This window comes from Monodon monoceros, unplaced genomic scaffold (assembly GCF_005190385.1).
Source record: "Monodon monoceros isolate NGI ecotype Baffin Bay Population unplaced genomic scaffold, NGI_Narwhal_1 Super_Scaffold_21, whole genome shotgun sequence".
In the NCBI taxonomy this organism is placed as follows: domain Eukaryota; kingdom Metazoa; phylum Chordata; class Mammalia; order Artiodactyla; family Monodontidae; genus Monodon; species Monodon monoceros.
In genome coordinates this window covers 136,601,094-136,623,999 of record NW_021703778.1, presented here as the reverse complement: position 1 = coordinate 136,623,999, position 22,906 = coordinate 136,601,094, and the positions used below count along the sequence as shown (strand labels likewise).

General features: G+C 39.4%; 1 protein-coding gene across 4 annotated transcripts in view; it reads left to right on the top strand.

The window, feature by feature from the left end:
* The window catches only part of PPP2R5E (protein phosphatase 2 regulatory subunit B'epsilon), a 152,600-nt gene that overhangs the window by 64,158 nt on the left and 65,536 nt on the right, over window positions 1-22,906 (top strand). For all 4 annotated transcript variants that reach the window (XM_029237008.1, XM_029237010.1, XM_029237009.1 and 1 more), the window contains exon 3: window positions 12,741-12,937. In XM_029237008.1, the coding sequence (XP_029092841.1) occupies window positions 12,741-12,937 (197 nt within the window). The remainder of the gene's footprint in view (window positions 1-12,740; window positions 12,938-22,906) is intronic.

The window sequence follows — 22,906 nt, the reverse complement described above, 5'->3', positions numbered from 1 at the left end:
CTGGTTTTCCACCTAGGAAGTGGCAAAGCCAGGCTTGGAATCCAGCATTCTGGCAGTCTGATTTTTGTAGCCCATTGTCTTAACTGCCATCCTACTCCCCAAATTGCCAAGCTGGTACACCGTGGAGCCTGGTTAGAACCCAGGCCCCTGACTTCAAAGTGTGGGACCTGAAGAATAATCTCAGCCATTTGGAAGAATGGAGAATGAGTTTATATTTTTTTCAAGTTTCCAATTTTTAATTGTGAAAGAAATTGTGCTGAAAGAAATCAACTTAATTTGGCATTGTAAACATTTCTGTGATGTTCCTCCAGAATTACAACTGACAGACTTTTGAGATAGTACACTTAGGTGCCCTGCTTAGTGTTAATTTTATTACTCTTATTAACGCCAGATCTTATTTTTCATATTTGGTCTGGCTCCTTAAGTGGAAGATACAGTTGTAGAATATGTTTCCTAAAAGTCATTTTTAGCATAACTGAAGAGAAAATGTTTGTACTACCCAGTGGCATGTTTAGCTAAGCCCTGGGGTACCACATTGGGTATAGACTGCTGAATTATATCTAGATTCAGTAAAGAGGCTTGTGCTTAGAATTGCCTCATTAGCATGCTTATCTTCAGGTTTCAATGACTCTTCCTACCTTTGGTGACAGATATTTGTGGCCAGGAAGTCAGTAGCAAAGAAGGGACTTATGTCATAAATATTCTGGTTCTAACTCCTATCACATCTTACTATTTAGTGTTTTAAAATGCTTCTCTGCTCTGGAGGTGTTAAGCTTTCCAGATACATTCTTTGTCTTTTACAAAAGTTCTGTACTACTTTTCTCTAAGTTTCCATTTTGGAGTCATGCACTCACTATTATGCATACATATGTACATAATACATGAGTACGTACATGTAAGTTCCTGTCTCTCTGTTGTTTTATACTTGACAGTACTGTTTTTATGCATGATAAGAAATAAGGTTTCAAAATGGATTTCATTTTTCTTAGTATGGTATTTCAAATCTGAATTTTGGATTTCCTCAAACCTTATATATGGGCTTTACATTTATATTTAATTTCTGTTAGTTTGTATGAATCATAGGCACATTCCATAATTAGTGCGGTATACTACATGCCATCACTGGATTTTATTGCCCAGATTATGACTTTAATTGTACATATACACTCTTTATTACTCTTGGGATTAGAGGCCATTCCACTGTACTCACGCAGTCCTCTGTCACTCTCGGGAGCTTAAGGTCTCATGTTTAAAACTCGCAGCTGAGGTTCAGAAATAGCATCTCTAAGCTGGCATTGCAACATTGCATTGACTCTTTTCTGTACTTTAAATCTTTTTAAAAAAAAAGTTTAGTGATATCTTTGGTGTCAGCTATAAGTTGTGAAATACCAGACATGGGCTTGTTTTTAAACCTCATATCATACTGTTAAAATAGCTGAGGTTCATCTCATTTTGAACTGATTCCCCCTGATGTTAATCCTCAAAACAAATGGAAAGTAGATAGGCCATTTTTATCCCTTGCAGAAGTAATCCCTTGGGAAGGGGTTTGGGTGGGGGCGAGTCAATTAGCTGAATACTTGAAAATAATGTGTTCTTTTATTGCAGTTTTTTCTTTTTTTTTGGTGGGGGAGGGTCAACTGAAGGTTAAGTGCTTGCTGAAAATTCTATAACCCCATTAATTTATTTCTTACCTTGTAATCATGGCACAAGTGAAGGTAGTCTTTTTGAAGATTTTTGTTGCTCATACTTTTGAACCTGGCTGAAAATTGGGCTTTAACAGTGCTGACTCTTGGGCACATCCCAGAAGTTTTTTCTATTAATTACTTTTTAATCAGATTATGATTTTATGATTTACTCCTTATCTTAAAAGCCAGATGTGGGAGAGAAGACAAATTGTGGTTATCTGAGGGTTTTTGTTTTAATAAATTTTTTTTATCATTGTGTTCTGAATTCACAGCATTTTAAAGAACTTTATTTTTTATTTTATTTATTTTTGGCTGCGTCGTGTCTTTGTTGCTCTGTGCGGGCTTTCTCTAGTTGCGGTGAGCGGGGGCTGCTCTTTGTTGCAGTGTGCAGCCTTCTCATTGCGGTGGCTTCTCTTGTTGCGGAGCACGGGCTCTAGGCACGCGGGCTTCAGTAGTTGTGGTGCGTGGGCTCAGTAGTTGTGGCTCGCGGGCTCTAGAGCGCAGGCTCAGTAGTCGTGGCACATGGGCTTAGTTGCTCCTCGGCGTGTGGGATCTTCCCGGATCAGGGATTGAACCCGTGTCCACTGCATTGGCAGGCGGATTCTTAACCACTGCGCCACCAGGGAAGTCCCTATCTGAGGGTTTTAAATAGATGGCCTTTGTTTAATTGAACTTTGGTATTATTCGATAAAATTTCAAAAATTAATATTTCAAAAACTTTATTTTAGAATTTATTTTGTAAATGCTTTTAAAGTAATTTTGAAGATGTGCCAAAAAAGTAAATGTAAGTCTTTCTATAACAGAAAATAGTTTTAATAGGAGTTGTAAAGTAGGGAATTGATTCCATACTGTATGTTGTAGATATTTGATAGATGTTTGTCAAATAAAGGATAACTTTTTGAAAGTACTTTTGGAAAGCACTCTACAGCCTACAAAACACTTATTCATTTACTTCTCACTCAACCCTGTGCAGTACATTTTCTCAGTTTTACAGATAAGGAAACTAATGCTCAGAGAAGTAAGTGGTTTGTCCAGTATCTCCTAGTAAACCATAAAGGTGTGATTCCATTTCAGAACTGGAGTCAAGGACAAAGTCCTTACAGTGTTTCCCAAGGCCCAACATGATCTCCTACACTCCTCGTCCCTTACTCTTCTGACCCATCTCCCTACTTTCCACTGAGGCTCCAGCCATGTTCGCTTCTTTGCTGATCCTCAGATTGACCTGCACACTCCCTGCTGCCAGGGTACCTTTGTGTTTACTATCCCTCTGCTCAGGCACTCTCCCCCCAGATACGCTCTTGGCTGACTACCTCACCTCCTTCAAGTATTTGCTCAAATGCCATCTTTCAGGTTAATATTCCACTTAAAATCATACCCTCCAACCCAACATGCCTCATCCCCCTTGCCCTGTATGTTTTCCCCCAGAGCATATACCATACAATGTATTTATTATTTTTAGTTGCAGTTATTTATTGCTGCTGGAGTGTAAAGCTCTGTGGGAGAAGGGGTTTTTGTCTCTTTTCTTCGTTGTGATATCCCTGCAGTGCTTAGACCTCAGTGAGTGTTCAGTGAATATTTGGTGAATGAATGCAAAGCCTATGCTCTGCACCAGATCTCCCACTTTTCATTTATTAATGATACACTTGACAAAATTATTAGTATATTTTTGCTATGAAGGGTATTCCAAGTAATACTACTTCATTAGTTTTGTGCATTCACCTTCATTTTGAATATTTTTTTCTGTTGCATTTTTCTCTCATCCGTGAATATAAACCACTCTGTTTGTTTTTAAAAGTCAGCCAGATTTTTTTTTTTAGAAAGTGTTAGAAAGTAAGACATTATCTTTTTGGATATTAATAGGGGTAGATAGTTCAAAAAACTAAGGAATCATGCATTTTTTAGTTAGGTTTTTGTCAAGTCAGCTGGACTTTTTTTTTTCTTTCATAAATGTATCATTAAAAACCATCCTATTTTAAAATTTTATTTATTTATTTCTAGTTTTTTTTGAGATATAATTGGCATATAACATTGTGTAAGTTTAAGGTGTACAGTATGTTGATTTGATACACTCATATATTGCCAAATGATTACCACCATGGTGTTAGGTAACACCTCCATCTAGTCACATAATTATGATTTCTTTTTTGTGGTGAGAACATCTGAGATCTACTCTTTTAGCAACTTTCAAGTATATAATATAGCCCTATTAACTATAATCACCATGCTTTCATCAGATCTCCCAAACCTATTCATCTTATAACTAGAAGTTAATACTCTTTGACCAACATCTCTCCATTCCCTCTACCCTTCCACCCCTGGTAACCACCATTCTAGTCTCTGTTTCTAAGAGTTTGACTTTTTTAGATTTCACATTTAAGCGGTATCCTACAATATCTATCTTTCTCTGTCTGACTTATACTTAGTCCATCTTAGTTTTAAAATTTGCATTTCATGACTTGGTATTATTAAAATATTAGGAAATAATTCATTCTATTAAATATGTTATATTAAACCTTTTCCTCTATTCTTCAGTATAATTTTATTTCTAGAGGAATAAAGTTCTAATTTACAGTTAAAAATATGGGGAAATAAGATTCAATATGTAGAATTTATTGACTCAACCTGCATTTATTATGTGCCTACCATATTCTAGAAACTTCTTTTAGGGGCTGGGTATTAAAAGAAGAACAAGACACGTGATTCATCAGTTAAAAAAAAAAGGTCCCAATGTAATGTGGCAAATCCTTGAATGGAGTTATGTATAAAGTTTTATGAGGATTTTTATGTTACAGGATTTCTAAGGGCTCCGTGGCTGCCATAGAGTGAGGTACTTCTATACTAATGCAGGGTATATGATTATCTTCTCAGCTTTTACAGTCGTCTAAATACAATGGAAATTAGTACTGTCATTACAGCTGGACGTCTGTTATACATGCTAGAAATGTTGGAACAAAGGAGTGATGTGGCTCAGAGATTCCCAAATACAGACTAGTGGAAAAGTTGTTACTGGTACTGGGCAAAGTGAAAAAGAAGTAGAAGGGAAGCAAGATCGAGAGAAGACACATCTCTGTGTGTGTATGTGCTCGCGTGTGTGCTGGTGCACACGCGTGTGTACCTATGTGTGGAGGATTGCCACCCTCCTTTTTAAGTAAGGATTTCTAGGTTTGTCCTTTCCCTTCTTTTACTATCCTAAAGGTCCTTTTGTTTTATGAAATTATAGTGGAAATAGGTGGTGGCTAGTTATTATTTTAATTCCTTTTCCTGAAACAAAAAGTCAACCTGCTCTTTTTAATAATTTTACTGGTAAAATCCTCAGAGGGAGCCACTGTCAGGGATACTTTAGAACACTGTATAATTAATTCTTGCAGCACTTATTTATTTATTTATTTTTGGTATAGCCCGGCATGCTTCAGGAATTCCTTATATTCAAAAGGCCCTGGTCCCTATCCTCCTGGTGTCTCATCTCTGCAAAGAAGCCCGTAGGTAATGAATTGATAGTAGAGAGATTGACTGTGTTAGTCAGAAGCTGTGGTGGCTTCTATCCTGTTGATAAGTTTGGTGGCAGGAAAGTAATCCATACCTATAATTAGGAATTGATCAATTTTTAAAAATAAATTTATTTATTTTATAAAGAATTTTTGGCTGTGTTGGGTCTTTGTTGCTGTGCGTGGGCTTTCTCTAGTCGCGGTGAGCGGGAGCTACTCTTCGTTGCGGTGCACGGGCTTCTCATTGCCGTGGCTTCTCTTGTTGCGGAGCATGGGCTCTAGGTGCGCAGTCTTCAGTAGTTGTGGCATGTGGGCTCAGTAGTTGTTGCTCGTGGGCTCTAGAGCTCAGACTCAGTAGTTGTGGCGCACAGGCTTAGTTGCTCCGCGGCATGTGGGATCTTCCCGGGCCAGGGCTCGAACCCGTGTCCACTGCATTGGCAGGCAGATTCTTAATCACTGCGCCGCCAGGGAAGCCCCTAGGCATTGATCAATTTTTAAATGTTTTATTTTTCTTGTCCTGACAAGTTTCAATGACCACCTTGGCATTAGAAGGTAAAGCATGAGGGAGAATTATGAAAGGTAAGAAACAGAAATATTTATTAGAAATGGGTATGTGTGTGTGCATGTGTGTGTTTCCTATTTATTCTGATTAGAACATAGTGTCAAAACAATGTGAAAGCTCTGAATCCTGTGATTTTGACGCTAAGGCCACTGTTCTGCGTTAGTGGTCACCTTTGGGTTTTGCTTATAAACTGGAGTGTGTATGTTTGTCAGCTTTTGGGAAAGGATAACTGGAGAGATCCATGAAAGAATAATAATACATGTTGATTGTCCAAGCTGGGAGGAATCATTAATGTATGATTATTATTTAAAACTTTAATTTACCCACCTACCGTTGTTCACTCATTTAAGGCTAATTTTGTGCTGTTTAAGTTTTAAAACGTGTAAATACTTGGCAGAAAAGTCAACCAAATTTTCCTTTAGTTTCAGATTACATCTTTTCTTAAACGAATAACCAGCCATGACAATTTACCCATTGCCCCAGTGGTGGTGGTGGTTGTTAGCTGCTGCTATTTATCACAGTCATCATCATCATTGTTACTGGTGAGGGCACTGGAGTGAGACTACCTGGGTTCAGATTCTAGCTGCGGTCCTTAGTAGTGGGTGATGTTGGGTAAGTGACTTAGCCGTCTGGGCCTCTTTTTTTTTCATCTGAAAAACTGGGATATTCATAGTGGCCACTCATAAGGTCTTCTGAGGATTAAAAGGGATAATGTGTGTCAGGAGCTTAGCACAATGCTTTGCAATAGTAAATGTTCGTTAACATTGTCATCATTCTTTTTTACCTTGAAATATCAGTACTGGCCTTATCTGCTTTACGGTTTGTTGTTTAATTAATACACCTTGGTTTCCTTCTTTTGATACTTTTTTTTATTGGTGTAGTAGTTCTATGAGACATGTTTTGACCCTAAAAAAAAAAAAGGTGTATGCTAATAATCAGCAAAGTGTTTTCCGATCTTCCTAATAGACTGCGAAGAGTTCTAAAAGCAGCCAATTCTACATTCACATATTTATAGCCAAGGCAAAGAAGGAATGCTTTCACTGTTGTAGGTGTTGCCAGGGACCTGCCTTTGCTTGAAAACCAGAAATTTTCACTGTTAGCTTTAAATAAACTGAGAAAGAGAATTTCAGAGGTGAAGGAGATGAAAGAAGGATTTGAAAAGTTATTACTTTAAAAACAGTGGTTTTCAGCTGTGGTCACACATTGAAATCACATGAGCTGCTTCTATAAAATACAAATACCTTGTAGTGGAAACACACCACCACTACCACCACTATCATCAACAACAAACTTTTTTGGAACCCCTATTTTGAACACAGTAATAAAGTAATTGGAATGGTCAGGTATTTAATACTTATTTTAGCTCACATGTCAGTTTCTTATTTGCTTATTAACATGGAACTATGTTGTGTAACCAACATGGTATACTTGGGTTCAGTTCATAGTACATGAAGCCTAATTTTCTTATCTGATTCATTGTAAGGATTGATAGTGGTCTTCTTGTTTTAATGAAATATTGTTGGCTATGTCCGTGATTTTTTTTCTCAAGTGTCAAAAGCAATTCGTAACGGAAGCATAGTTCCACAAATAAAATAGGATTCTTTTTAGGATTTTTGAAATACGTACGACAAAAAGGGAATGCTACCTGTTGTATCTATGTTTAGAAGTAAAGTTGGTGGCATGGGTTTAGACAGACCACATGGACAGGCTATTAGGCATTTTACCACATGTGCTAACATACCACACTTTAGTCCTTCAAGGCTAAGTCAACTTAATATTTTAGTGCTAAGCTCTTCTCAGTGCTGTGAGACTAATTTTCTGTAAATATATTCTCATATGCATATGCAGGTACAATTTTCATTGACTTTGTTGAAGTTTTGGAGGGTCGTTTGTGAGGGACTGATCGCATACTTGGATGGGGATGTGTTCACCTTAAGGAAAGTTCTAAAGGATGAGGTGGAAGGGATCAAAGACCACATTTACATGCTCAATCTCTGCAGGTACCTTTATTTTTTGTGAGAATAGGGGAAATGGATGTAGAAGGGCTAAGTGTGTAATATTGTAGGGCATTTTCAGGTGAAAAGCATTGTTAATTTAGAAGAATATTTTTTCCATTTCCTTTGAATGGGAATAACCAGCTATAAATATTGTTCATCAGGAGCTCAAACAATGTTACTGCTTAGCTTCCAATGCAAACATGACCATTTTATGGAAAATTTATCTATATACATTTAAACAGCTTATGTGTAAATAACTTATCAGCCCACATTTTCTTTTTTTTAAACCAATCTGCTTTCTTCCTGTGATATTGTGTCTAATCAATTTAATGTTGTGGGCCTTCTTTATTTCCTCAGTTGGCACATTTGCAGGTTGCAATGATTTTCAACAATTTCATTTGATTGGAGTCCCAGAGCACCAAACCCAAAGGACATTGGGCTCATGTTTTATTTCTTGTACCTTTGCTACTTTCTGCTTTGCAAAGTTTTGACTGAGTCAGGCCCCAAGGGAAGATGGGCTGATATTGGATCCATGACTGTACGCCCCAAACTTTAGATGGGATGGAACAATGAAAGCTCTTGATTAGGCAGGAAGGAGCTTCTGCCAGTTATAAACAAATAAATAATCAATAAACAACCAGCCCTTAAAATCATAATGAGGGTGAGGGGACGGGTGTGTGTGTGTGTGTGTGTGTGTGTGTGTGCGCGTGTGTGCGTGTGTGCATGTGCACGCGTGCACACATGTGTGCTTGTGTAACTAAATGTGTATAATACCTGTTGACTGTTCTTTAGACACAGGAGAATCTTTGTCCCTTAATCTGTACTTGCATCCTCCCTTTACTGTTGAATTCTGTGCCCATTTTTCCATTACCTTTTGCACTTGTAAATTTTAAAATTATTTGGGTATGAACACCTTGGAGGTGAGAGTAATCATTTCCCCAACTTACTGAAAATTGATAGGAGGCTGTTGAGAGATGGTGATAGAAAAGCACGTGTGAGAAAATGACTAATGCTGAAAAGGAAAGAGAAGGACAATACAGTAAGAAATGCAACTGCCAAAGCATCGACCATTTAGCTGGTCAGTACATTATTTCCTTGGGTGAGAAACATATTCTGGAAATTAAATTAATTCTAAGAGTTTTTCCAGAGCAGTGGAATCTGACCTTATGGAATCTTATCAAGCTGTGATCATTAGATCAGTTACTCTCCCCATTAAATGAATACTAACATTGGATGGGTGGGTTGTTGTGCTAATGACCTGCAGGGTATTATATAACCACTTACTGATTCCTCATTATTTATGGTTATGATTCTGTGGGATCCCTCTCCTGCTGTTAGGGACAGCCTGTGCAGGACAGAGGTTTCCATTGGAAGATAGATGACACAAGCATCCATTGCCTGGTTTGCTTTGGGATTCTGCGATGACCCTTAATTTTTCTAGTTTACATTTATTTTGAATGTCTATATATTTTTTTCCTTCATCTAAGTTACTAAACATTTAGATTTTCAGGTGGCTTGGATTTGGGAGGTGGGTATCTTTGAGTTGTTAAAATCTAGTGTTACTGCATGTGGTCAAAATGTACTGCTTGTCTGATTTCTTCTTTTTGTCATTTATGAGATTTTCTTTATGGCCTAGTACCTGATACATTTTACAAATGTTTCTTTTTTTTTTTTTAACATCTTTATTGGAGTATGATTGCTTTACAATGGTGTGTTAGTTTCTGCTTTATAACAGAGTGAATCAGCTACACACAAATGTTTCTTTAAAAAGAATATTTGTATTGCTACTGGGACTGGTTCCATAGACATTAAACTTGTATCACTGGAACCTTCTGCACTACTCAGAGTGTTCCTTCTCTGATCCTGGCTGGTCCTACCTTTTCACATTCTACTTTTTTTATATCCCACTGGGTCTAGGGAAATGAGGGCAAGGAGGGTGGGAGCAGCACAGCTATGTGGGGCAGTCTGAGGGCCAAACATTATAGGAAGAGCCCTATGCTTGGACTGTTGTGAATTAGGTCATCTTTCAGCACGAATGAAAACACAATTTAAAGAAGTTGTTATAATGGAATTGGCTCTTTCAGGACACCATTCCCCTTTTTTCTTTTGGTCAGTCTTGATTACTTAAATTCTTTAATTTAGGTGAAGCAAGTTATTTTAGAGGAATTTAATCTGTGATAAAGGATAAAGCATAGCTTGTTGCTGTATGTGTTAATTTCTGGGGAATGGGCTAGAGGGGTTCAGCATGATACTTTATAATGAGGGCATGTTGGAAATTAATTGGCTGATTTCTTTCTGTGTTCTTCCTCTTTTCTCTTTGTACATACCCTCTTTTATGGAATATGGTATTACTCTTGTGTTTCACTGAGTTTGATTGTTGCACAGTGGTGAAGAGTTCAGGCTCTGGAGCCAGTTTGCCTGAGTGGGAATCCTGTCTCCACTGCTTATTAGTTCTAAGACTCTGCGCTGGTTACTGACTCTCTCTGTGTCTTGGTTTTCTCATCTGTTAAATTGAATAGTACCTACTGCATAGGGTTGTTCTCGGGACTAAATAAGATATAGTATATGTAAAGTGCTTAGAATAGTACCCAGTGCTCAATAAATGTAAGCTATTATCATTATTCCATTGGTTAGGTAGATAGCCTGCCTCACATTTGTCTATGACATTATATCAATTTGGATAAAGAAAGAATAAATTTCAACTGTCTAACATTAAGAAAAGGAACTAAATGTTAACTGCCTGAATTTTTTTAAGTAGAAAAATGTGAATCTCTTGAGTATCATTGCAGTGACCACAAAGAGTAATCATTGTTGTCACTGCTTAAATGATGGTTTGCTTTTTGGAGGAAAAGCTATCATTTATAGATGCTTTTATATATGCTGAGTTAAGGAGTTCTCCATGTACATGGTCTGACTTTTTAAGCATTATTAAAGTTACTGTATCAAAAATAGGATTAATTAAAATTTGTCCTGAAGACTTTAATGTAACATTAATAAGCCTTTTCTTCTTCCCTGTGCAGTGTCAAAACTCCCCTTCAGATTTGAGGTATGGAATCTGATTTAGAACTTAGAAGACTTCAGTAATTAACCATGATGGTCGTGTACATATAATTAGCCATTGGTTAACGATATACAGTCATGTTGATGAGCAGCCTTGTTTAGTTTTTGTTTGTTTATGTAAATACCTGAAGCAAATGGCAATTAAAGGGAAAGCTTGGTTTGTCTAAATTTAGTTCTTATAAAGCTTAAATGTTTCGGAAGTGATGAAGTCTAGGGTCATAGAATAAGACATATGTCATGGCTGAACTCAAATCCCCAATTCTTTGACTATGAGATACATTAGGCCTTTGGGGATTTATGGGGTGGTGATGGAAGCGGCAACTCATTGGTTGAGAATAATTTCTAAATATGTAACTTGTTTTTGCTGAGAGTAGCAGTGGTGCTATATACCTTTAAAAACATCGACTACTTCTTGTTCCCTTATATATCTGGTAGGGAAATGCTATACTTTCAGATGCCCATTGCACCTCATCTAGGCTTACCCCAAAGTTGATGTCAGTAGGTGGTGTTTGGGGGGAATTATCCATGAGGTCCTGGGTACATGGGCTGGCGCTTGGGTTGTGGGCTGTGGGGAGGCAAGGGGGTTGTGGAGAGGAGTCATGCGGATCCTGTGACTAGGAATCTAGCCCTCTCTCCCTGCTGCTGGTGGCTGTAAGACGGGTGCTGTTAGCCGTTGCACTTACCTCCAGGGAGCAGGTGGCCCACGCTGTGAGGCCACTGTAAAGCATTTACTGGGAGGCTGGCAACTGAGGATGGTAGCAAGTGACAGGTCAAACATTGTTCAAGTCCTTCTTGAGTCGTACAGAAGGAATGTGGGAGTGTGGTTAGAGACCCAGGTGCTGAGCCCAGCTTCATAACTCATTCACTGTGGGACCTCCATGATTGTCTCTAATTTTCTCTGTGAAAAATAGAGAATAATAAAATGATGCCACCTGCTTACCTCAGAGAGTGTTCTGAGGATTAATGAGTTAATCGCCTTGGATGAAGGCAGCAGAGGTTCTCTTGTTATAATTTCATCACCTTTCCAGAGAAGCTCCAGTTTGGTGGAATAAAGTAGTGGAAAGAAGATAGGAGTGGAAAGAGCTATCGACAACTTAGTTGGTGTCTTTCAAGTCTAACTGTAGGTCAGGTTTCCATTCTCGCTGGAGAATTTTAGTGTAAAATTTCTACATATGTTTTAGAAACGACACCAAACCAAATGTCTGACCTGCTGCCTGTAGGAAAAGAACAGATGTTTATTCTGAGAACATATTAATAAAAATGTTAGTGGTTTTCTCCCACCGTAAAGGAAGAAGATGGGTCAAAAGGGAGAGCCTAGATTTTAGTAGAGTTCGCTCGCATTGTTCCATTACTGATGTGCCCTTTTTGAGAGAGTTGGTATTGCTTGATTTTGTTGATTTTTCGAGTTTCTTTGACAAAGAAGCGTCATAGATATCAAGCCAAAACAAAACAAGAAATATAAACTCACACACCCAACAGTAGCTTTAAATACCAAGGATGTCAGCATGAAATTAAAATGAATCAACTGACATTTCTGCTTTGAAATTTTTTTAGTAAAATTAATTTAAACCAACAGTGAAAACTTCTGTGTCTACCTTATAATGGAAAGTTTGACCTTTTTCAGTGTTTTTGGCTTAAGGGTGTTGACATTGGGGTGTTTTTGGTTAAAATTTGCTTCAACTCTCTAACAGCTCTTGGGATTTTGGTCAATCTTTGGTGGCTGAATAGCAAATGCTGTCAATTGTGTTGGTACCATGTAGTTTCCAAAGACAAGGTCTCTGAAGTAGTGGATATGGTATCCCCTCCTGCCCATGTGTAACTGTTTAAAAGAACACTGTTGTCATGTGAATTCTTATTTTTTTGAGCTTGCTTTTGAAGTTAACTTTCACAGAGAATTCCTGTTACCTAGAAATTGATGACAGACTTACACCATTTCCTTTTTTTTTCTTAGACGTTCCATCCTCAGAGCAGCCTGAACTGTTCCTAAAGAAACTTCAGCAGTGCTGTGTCATTTTTGACTTCATGGACACGCTATCTGATCTTAAAATGAAAGAATACAAGCGCTCCACTCTTAATGAACTGGTGGACTACATTACAATAAGCAGAGGCTGTTTGACAGAGCAGACTTACCCTGAAGTAGTTAGAATGGTGAGTTTCTTTTTTTCGCCGCGGACACATTTAAGCACCTTCCTTAGGGACTCACAGGTGTATTTACTGCAGGGTCAGGTCACTGGAGGTCATCTCCACAAATGAGAGCCAACCTTCTGAGAGCTAAGCACAAGTAGTCGGCACAATACTAAAATTTGAAGAGCATGATTTCATGAGAATGAAATCCAGAACTTTTCACCTACAACAGTATTGGAGGAATCAGTGACTTCAAAATACGAAGCAAAGATTGCCAGGGTGTTACTGGATTTCTGGCATTGGGAAAAGAAAAGACACAGGAGAATCAACAAAAGTTTTAGATCTGTGTTTGAAAAATATTCAAGCCTGTTGGATGTCTTGATTTTTTTTTTTCTCCCTTTTCACTGTGGTATATTAGAAATAGCTTTAAGCTTAATGAAATCGTGATATGTAGAATCTAGGTAAAGCCTCTCTTGGCTTTATAAGTTAATCATTCTCTTTATAATCTTAGAAACAGGAGTGATGTCTTTCATTATTTTTGAACAGCGTCTTGTAATTTGTGTGGTCGTTAAGAGTTATGAGAAGAAAATTAGCATAATACGAGTAATTATGTTCTTATTGTGTCAATAATTATATTAGTTTTTCAGAAGCTGAGCCAAAATATAGTTTTCAGTTAGATTTCTGTGGGAGGGTTGCCTTCCTTGGCATCCTAAAAGATCTTGGATCTAGAGAGCACATGATATCTGGAGGAAGTGGGGCTGGTCTACTAACTCGAGAAGTTATGCTGAAGAGATCCAAGGGGGTCATTGCATCATGGGAAGCCCACTGGGAAATCTCGCCCACCCTCTGCGTACTGCTGAAAATGTACTTAGCCTTTCTTTTTCGCTATTATCACTTGTATTCAACAAATGCAGAAAAGAGACATCTGTGATGGGGTAGTTATGGTTAAAAATGAATAGTTCACATTTGGGAAGGGACCTGAATTATCACAACTTGAGAAACTATGACAGATATATGAAGGTCATTTCAAAACAATGTCCAATATATTCCTCAGATCCATATTGGAGTGTATATTGCATTTGTTAATTTATAGGAATGTAAAACAGGGTTTTGTATGTTAACTGTTTATATTGTGGTTCTTGAGCAGTGGCTCTCAACCAGGGGTGATTTTCCCTGCCAGGGCACCTTGGCATTGTCTGGAGACATTTTTGGGAGTCACAACCAGGGGTGGGAGGTGGGGTGCTACCAGCATCTAGTGGGTAGAGGCCAGGAATGCTGTTACACATCTTACAATGCACAGGACAGCATTGCACAACAATTTTGTAGATTGTTCTACAACAAAGAATTGTAGATAATTCTACAACAAAGAATTATCTGGCCCCAAATGTCAATGATGCCACTGCTGAGAAACCATGCTCTAGAGTTTGCATGTTCTCTAAACCTCTTACCCTGACACTTAGGATCTTCTCTAGCCCACCTGCCTTCTGCAGAGCACAGTCCCTTGGTTTTAACCTACCCATGTCCTCAGCTAACAGAGGTATTCACCGTTTATAAATTTCTTCTATATCTTTCCATGGATAGTCCGTGAATATTGAAGCATATACAAGCATATATGTATAAATATTGTTTTTTGTAAACACACAAATGGTAGCATAGTATACACACTCTCTGTACCTTGCTTTTTTTACTTAGCAGTATATAATGTACATCAGTACATATAAAGCTGCCTCATTCATTTTTATAGCTGCATTTCATTGTGTGGATGTGCCATGATTTATTTAGCCACGACCCCATGAATGTCCTTGTACGCACCTCCGTTTGCCCTTCTGCGAGAACAGCTGGGTATTTGTGGATTTGTTTTGTAACAGCCCTTTTCCCTGTTCCTGGGCCTTTGTGAATTCCCTGCCCTCCTGCCTTTAATTCTGACCCCCCTTCCTTTCAAGATCTCGCTTACAGTGCTACCGCTGGTTCCTGAGAAGCCCAGAGTTTTCTCCTTCCTTCACTTCTACCACTTCTTGGCAACTCACCCTTTTAGAATTTGTTCATTTGCTGCCATTTAATCCTTTCACACGTTTATCTGATTTTTCTAATTAGGCTGTAAGTACTCCTAAGCAGAAACTGTTCGGAGTTGTCCTGCACATCTCTGTGGCCTCTGTAATACCTCCTAGCCCAGGCCTACCTGAAGATTGTTGAATGAATAGATGAATTCCCTCTTAAAATAGGGGCATTTTAGGCTCTCAAATTAGGATGAAGATATTGGATGTCATTGGATTATATTCAGCTTTAAACCCAGTAGCTGGCATAATCCAAAAACCCATTCATTCCTGTGAACCAACTTGGTCCTAAACCAGCTTGGGGCTCTCAGAGGAGACCATTTTCTCTTCTTACCACCTCCTCCCATGCCCCTCTACCCCAACAAAAAAACTTTAAAAAAAAGACTCCTGGGCTTCCCTGGTGGTGCAGTGGTTGAGAGTCTGCCTGCCGATGCAGGGGACACGGGTTAGTGCCCCGGTCCGGGAAGATCCCACATGCCGCGGAGCGGCTGGGCCCGTGAGCCATGGCCGCTGAGCCTGCGCATCCGGAGCCTGTGCTCCGCAACGGGAGAGGCCACAACAGTGAGAGGCCCGCGTACTGCAAAAAAAAAAAAGACTCCTGTCATTCGTCTGGGAATGTGTACTTTAAAATGTACTTAAGCCCTACTTTAGGAAGTATTGAATCTGTAGCATGCATGCTATTCTAGGGCATTAGATAATTGACTTTCTGGGTGATAGTTTAGGGTTCTCAGAGGTGTGATTTATTTTTCATATTTTGTGATTTGTGAAATTGCTACCTACTAATTTTGCATGGTTCCTAGACAAAATGACATTTATAGAGAAGGAAGTAGCGTGGCAGTGTAGAAAGAGAAAGGGCTTTGAAACCACACAAACCTGGGTTCAAATGCCAACTCCGGCCACACTTACTTGCTTCATCACTGCGGACAGAGCCCTCCATCTTTGGAGTCCTCAGTTTTTGTGAGGTGCTAAGAGGTGTGTGGCATTGGGGGAAGGGCAGCCACAGCCCCTCCTGCCCTGCTCCATGAATAGTCCACCTGAGGAAAATCGTGCTTTGTTTGTACATCAAGGTTCTCACCACCTCAGACACACATACAACCTAGTAAACAGGGATTTATGTCTCTTTAAGAAGGGTTGGAACCAAGTCCCTACTTGCCCTCTACTCCCTTCTGTTTTGCCACGTGTGAGCCCCTTGTGTGTAGAAATCCTGGCACTATTACTGCTCACTTTCCTCATCTGTAACGTACCTACCTTTTGGGTATTTTGTGAGGATTGTTGATGATGTATGTAAAGCTCTTAGAACAGTCGCTAACACATGGCAAGCATTTAATCAATGATACTGTTACTATATTTTGTGATTTCATTATTAGATGCTTGACTTTATAATCATTGGGGGAACCCAGAGTTCCTGTTTGTGGACTTAAAATGCTCTGTTAGCTCGATATGCTGTATCCCATTGACTCAGTGGTCCTCAAATTCTGTAATTCCAATCCTGCCTGTTGAATAGTTACTGTTCCCACCTATTCCTCTTTCTTATTACTGTAAAATGAAACTGCTTCACTAGGATTAGTGAGGGAAATGGTAGTGCTTTTAATGAAATATCCATGAAACGATAGCTAGGTTTTACAAACCAGGATGAGTGATGACTTAAGATGGCATGTTCTGATGTCAGTATTATTACCAAAACCTGATGGGACTGTACTTTGAGAGTTGCTATGCCTGTTAGGGTAAGAAAAGAGTAGAAGATGAAAGTAATCTATGAGTGTGGAAACCATTTTTAGCATTTATATAAAGTCTAGACACCACCTACAGACTCTTAGAATTAAGAAAGACAAATAACTCTTTATGTGTAAACAAAATAAAAAAAACAATATAGCACCTAACTCACCTGCAGAAGGGTAGTGTGGGGTAGTGGAAAGAGCCCCAGATAGAGAAAGTAGAAGCCACTGTCCTCATTTCTCATCTTCCACTTAACTAGTGGTGAGACTTGGGTTCCTTTCTAAGCCCCAAGTCTCCGCTTGTAAATGGTGGGAGTTGGTGGTGGTCTCTCACATCCTTCCAGCTCTGAAAAATACCAGCTCTTTCGTCAACACAGTGTAAGAAATTTAGAATGAATTCTGCCATTCTTTTTTTTTTCTTTTCTATTATTATTATTATTTTTGGCCGCGCTGCATGGCATGCAGGATCTTAGTTCCCTGACCAGGGATCGAACCCGTGCCCCCTGCAGTGGAAGCGTGGTGTCTTAACCACTGGATCGCCAGGGAAGTCCCTGGACTCTGCCATTCTTAAAGTTTACAGAGCACTGTCCAGAGTAGTTGCTTCTGCTCTGTAAGTGGTTTCTTCCATGTGTTTCTTTCTCATGGGGTCACATCTGATGGAAAAATGAGAACCAGGGCTGTTAGTTCCTTAGGCTTTGGCACATTTTGCCGTGCATCATCTCAAGTGTCAGGCTTCTGTCTTTGAGGCAGTATTTTTACCACATTATGCTCATGTTTTGTTTCTGGTTCTGTTGCCATGCATCCATTTAAAAGATTTCTTAGAATTTCTAGCTCTCCAAGTAATCTTGGGTTAATTTTTTTTTTTTTACTCAAACTTAAACTGTATTTTATACTCTTTATATTCACACATCTTCCTTTTCAAAACCATCTCTTTTGGGGATAGTTCAAATGTGAGAGGAAATCTTAACGGGTGAAGACGTCATTTAATTAATTCCAAGTAATGTTTATTGAGTGATTTAGAGCCATGTTTTTACATTTTGATGATTAAAAAAAGACAGGAGGACCCTGCTCTGTCAACAAACTCACAGTCTGGTAGAGAGGGCGCTTATGTGAACAAATAATAAAATATGTCATACGTGCATTAATAGAAGTATGTAGAAGGCAGGGAAGGAGTAGAGCAAAAGGGGGGTTAATCCGAGGAGGATAGGGGTGGTCAAGGAAGGCTTTACAAAGTGAGGAAAGCCCGAGTATTAAAAGGTGAAAACATGTTTTCCAGGGGCTGAAATCGTGTTGAAATGAAAAAGAGAATTACATGATGCAAAGGAATTCCCAAGCCGCATGATATATTCAGAGGAACACAAGCAGTGTTGTGTTGTTACACCATTAAGTGCGCGTGTGTGGGTTGGGGAGTGAGAGGAGGTGAACGATGGCAGTTGAAGATGCAGATGTGGACCAGAAGATCCTGAAAGAACCTCACAGACAGTGGATAATCATTGAAAAGTTGTAAGCAGGGGAGTGACACAGTCAGATTTGTACTGTATGGCAGTGAGTCAGGTAGATTGGAGGGGGCTGAACTTGAAGGCAGAGAGGAATTGATTAGGGGCCTGTTGTATCAGAGAAGTTGTTAAGAGGGCCTAAACCAAGCACGGGGTGAAAGTAGAGAAGATGAGGAAAGGATGGCATTTAAGGCTCACTAGGAGGTAAAATTGAAGGCACGTAGCATTTGCATTGATGTTTGGAGTGAGAGAGAGAGGAAGCAGTCTAGGATAGCTTTGGGAATTTGGTAGTCATGGAGCTCCTATTTGAGAAAGGTACAGCAGGAAGGGGAGCAGGTTTTTTGGGTGGGAGCTGGGTTGATTTTTGATGTGTTAACTTTGAGGTTACAGGAGTCCTGGATGGGAAAGTTGGAGATTGAGATTGGTAATTATTAGCATGAGAGTAGAGCAGGGGAGAAAGAGAACAATACTGGGACCCCAGGTGATGCAGAGAATCCTTGTGCTTCAGTGCAGTGGTTCGGGGGAGGTAGTATGCGAAACATGAGGAAGTTGAAATGAATGATTGCACGTACAGTGGTGGAATCTTGGGTGTACTGTCCTCATTAGAGTAAAACCCTATCACTTCTTTCCTGCACAAAGTATATCTTGTTGCACTGGTCGTTTGCTGTTATTATTTTCATATTTTCTCTTTATATCTTGATTTCAGTCTGCCCTATTCCTACCTCATCTGTGGTTAAATCTCTGTATATCTCAAACTGTAGAATATATGATTTTCCAAAGCGAATGTAGTTTTAAGATAAAATATGTTGTACAACTTTTTCTTCTTCTACTGAAATCTTTCCTTGAGTCCTTTATATTGTTTCTTGGCCACACATTAGCTTCGTTTTTTCCCACTCTCAAATTATATCCTGTCACTTGGTTATCTAAGTGCTTTATCTTTTATACTTTCTGTGACTTAACTGGAAATCACAGCTCTGGTTAGCCTCCTAGTAGGATAATATGGTTTTGTAGAAAAATATGAAGTCGCAATTAAAGGTCTCAGAGTGTGCCTACACAGACTCTTAGGAATGCTTTGTTAACTTCATTGCATCCTCTCTTGGCTAAAGGATGGAGGATTTCTTTTCATAAAATAACAGCTATCTAAAGGTAGCCTTGGGAATGATAACTACCAGGGGGAATATGAAATTTCCATTTTTCATCCTCCTGCATCTGATAAGGAATATAACTATACATCCTGGCCAGAATTTGCCTTGGAGGTGATTCTTTAGGCCCAAAGGAGATAAGATCTTTTGGCGTGAGCCACTGGATGTGGGATGGGGGAAGGTGGGCTGGTTACAAGATTGGAAATACAAATAATGGGAAAGAATTGAGTGACATCTGGGAAAGTCATTTAGGAAGTGATGAACTTATTGGGGAATTTTTATGGATAGGATAAGTCTAAAAGATAGGACCTAAGAATTAAATTAGAAAAAGAATTCCTTGGTACTTTGAAAAGAATTTAAGGTTATGATGATGAAGATTACCAAAAGATACTTTTAGAATGAGGTCAGGAAGAATTGCTGCTCAAGGTTAGGAACAGATTGTTACCATTTGTAATTTATCAGAGGGTAGAGAAACTGGCAGGCGCTCTGTCCTTTCCTTAAACTGTCACTCTGTGCTACTTCAGTTAATGCTCGTTCAACAATATTCATTTAGCATCTTTGGGTGTCCATCAGTTGGTTTCATGGGGGTCAGTGGACCTCCTGATGTTGAGTGCAAAATTTCGTGTTTTGCCTCTTTTTGTGGGAGAAGATCTGTAGCTTTTGATTAAATTTTCAAAGATGTGATCTGACTCCAAAATGGTTTAAGCTCGATTTTTACATATGCAGTGCTCTGCTTGATGCTGCTCTGTTGGAAAATGTAGGATGAGATTGGAAAGGAGCAGGGTCTTCCCATTTATGGCAGTAACTAAAGATGAAAAATGAAGTTGTAAGAATGATTTCACCAATGAAACCATCTGGGCCTGGAGTTTTCTTTATGGGAAGGTTTCTGGCAGTGAATTCTTTTTTTTTTTTTTTTAATTTATTTTATTGAACTATAGTTGATTTACAATGTTGCGTTAATTTCTGCTGTGCAGCAAAGTGATTCAGTTATACATCTATCTATCTATCTCTCTATATATACATATATACATTCTTTTCCATACTCTTCTCCATTACGGTTTATCACAGGCCCTGTGCTATACAGCAGGACCTTGTTGTTTATCCATTCTATATATAATAGTTTGCATCTGCCAATCCCAAGCTCCCAATCCATCCCTCCCAGACCCCCTCAATTTCTAAAATACATGTCTGACTATTCAGATTTTTTGTCTTACCTTGTGTCAATTTTTGTAGGTTTTTATAATGGTTATACAGTTTAGAATTGTGGTTGAATACTTAATCTTTAGAGGTTCTTCAGAAAGGTGTGCACTAACCAAAGAAGGCCACCAGCACCCGCACGCCTTCCACCGTCAGCCGCATAATAGTCTGCAGCAGCTACTTGACAACAGCCTTGTTTTGTATATTATATTATATAATTATAGTATTTTATATTATATTTTGTTATAGTATTATTATATATTATTTTATAGATGATGTAAAGGAAGTAGAGAGAGGTTAAGAAACTTGCCCAAAGGTACTCACCTGGGTAACTGGCAGAACTGAGGTTTGAACCCAGTCTGTCTGGCTACAGGGCCCATCCTCTTAACTGCTGTGCCATAATGCTCTCCTGGGATCAGTCTTTCTAACAGGAATGAAGACTAAAATCTCTAAATTTGGACTGTTGCCTCAGTACTATGTTCTCTTCCTGAGCCCCTCTGAATAGGTCATAAGGCCTTGATGCTTTTCCCTCTACCTTTTCCTTGCTTGTTATTTTATCAAATAATAGGCTCTGGGGTTAAATGTTTGTTTTTGCTTCAGAAACAGCTTCCCTTTCACTCCGTCTCCCCGCACCACCTCACTACCCTATATATAATAACTACATTGCCTTTGTGTTATTCTCAAATTAACACTTTTTCTCTGCCCTACCACTCCTTCCCAGTAGGCAGGAGTACATGGTGATTGGGGGTGAGGAGGACCTCAGGAGGAAAGCTGTGTAGTTCAAAACTCTCCTCTGTTCCATCCTCGAGATGGTCGTATCCCTTAAGTTCGTGTGCTCCCGCCATGCTACTTCTCTCTCTGCCCCACCGTTAGAAGCAGGCAAGCTATGTCAGCAGCCAAGGGATCCCTAAATTGTTTGGTTAGCTTGGATTGGAGCAAGGGAGTTAGATGATTTAAATGTCCCTCCATCTCTTGGGCTTCCCTGGTGGCGCAGTGGTTGGGAGTCCGCTTGCCGATGCGGGGGACACGGGTTCGTGCCCCGGTCCGGAGGGGCCCCTTTTCCGCGGAGCGGCTGGGCCCATGAGCCGTGGCCGCTGGGCCTGCGCGTCCGGAGCCTGTGCTTCGCGGCACGAGAGGCCGCAGCGGTGAGAGGCCCGCGTACCAACAACAACAACAAAAAAAGGCCCCTCCATCTCTATGTTGGCCCCTAATCCTTGGAAGCACTTAACATTTGTACAGCCTGCTTTTCCTTTTTGTGGTCCTCCCTGGGTCTGTGATGTAGACGGAATGACCTGGGCCACTTACCTAGCCGTGTGATCTTAGATGAGTCTTAATCCTCTTAAAGTTGTTACCCACTGTAACTTTATAAAGGTTGTTATGATGTTGTTACTGTTATCGTTATTCATAGTACCACCTTTGCCACCTCTGCTAGACTTAACCTTTTTTGTTTGGATGGATTAGTCAGTTTTTCTGGTTACAGTGAAGCCTTGCTAGCCTGAAAGCTTTTTTGTCTCTTTAAGATGACTTTCCACATCTTTGACTGTTGAAATTCTCTCTGGGAAATTTTATTTTCAAGTCTTTTTTTGAGGGTGTGGGGAGAGCCCTGTTAATCTGTAGGTGCCCGTGTGTGTATAACTATATATATACACATGTGTATATGTGCTGCCCTACATAAAATTTTTCCTGATATTACTTGCATAGTCATGTCCACACGGTATTAATAATTTGCCACTTCTCTCCTGCAAACATTCTCTCTTAAAATATCAGACAGGGATTTTAATGGGTTTAGTTTTAATTTAAACATTTTAAGGAGCAGATTTTTACTCAGGAAGCAATGAGCTACTCATGATTGCTGTTTGCTTCATTTACAAGCTGTAGTCCCTGTGGCTTAACTGCTTTACAGATTGTTCAGAGTTTTCAATATACCTAAAATGATTTGACAGCTGTGCCTTGTCTAGCACTGATCTATCCAATACTATCATTTCGCTGAGATGAGAATATTCCCCTCTTTCTCCTTCCCCCACGCCCCCAAGCTGGCAGCAGAGTTTTGCAGGATAAGTTACAGTATTGCATTCAAGTTTTGATTCCTCTTTTATCCCACCTTTTAATTTAACCTTGAAACTGAAAATATGGTTAGCGGTGTAAGCAATACTTCTGGAAAAATCTGCCAAGAAAATGGATGATATAATGATTGGGAAATACTGCCTGTGGTATATATAAGTGGGTCTTAACCTCTAGCATAGGAATTGATGTTAGTTTATATGGCTCAGTCTTCTCTTTACTGAGGAGAGACAGAAATGAGAGAGAGGTATTTATTGGTTGATTCTCTAAGGGGAAAGCCGGTTACGCCACAGTGGTGCATTATTAGCAGGAAGAAACGGAGAAAATG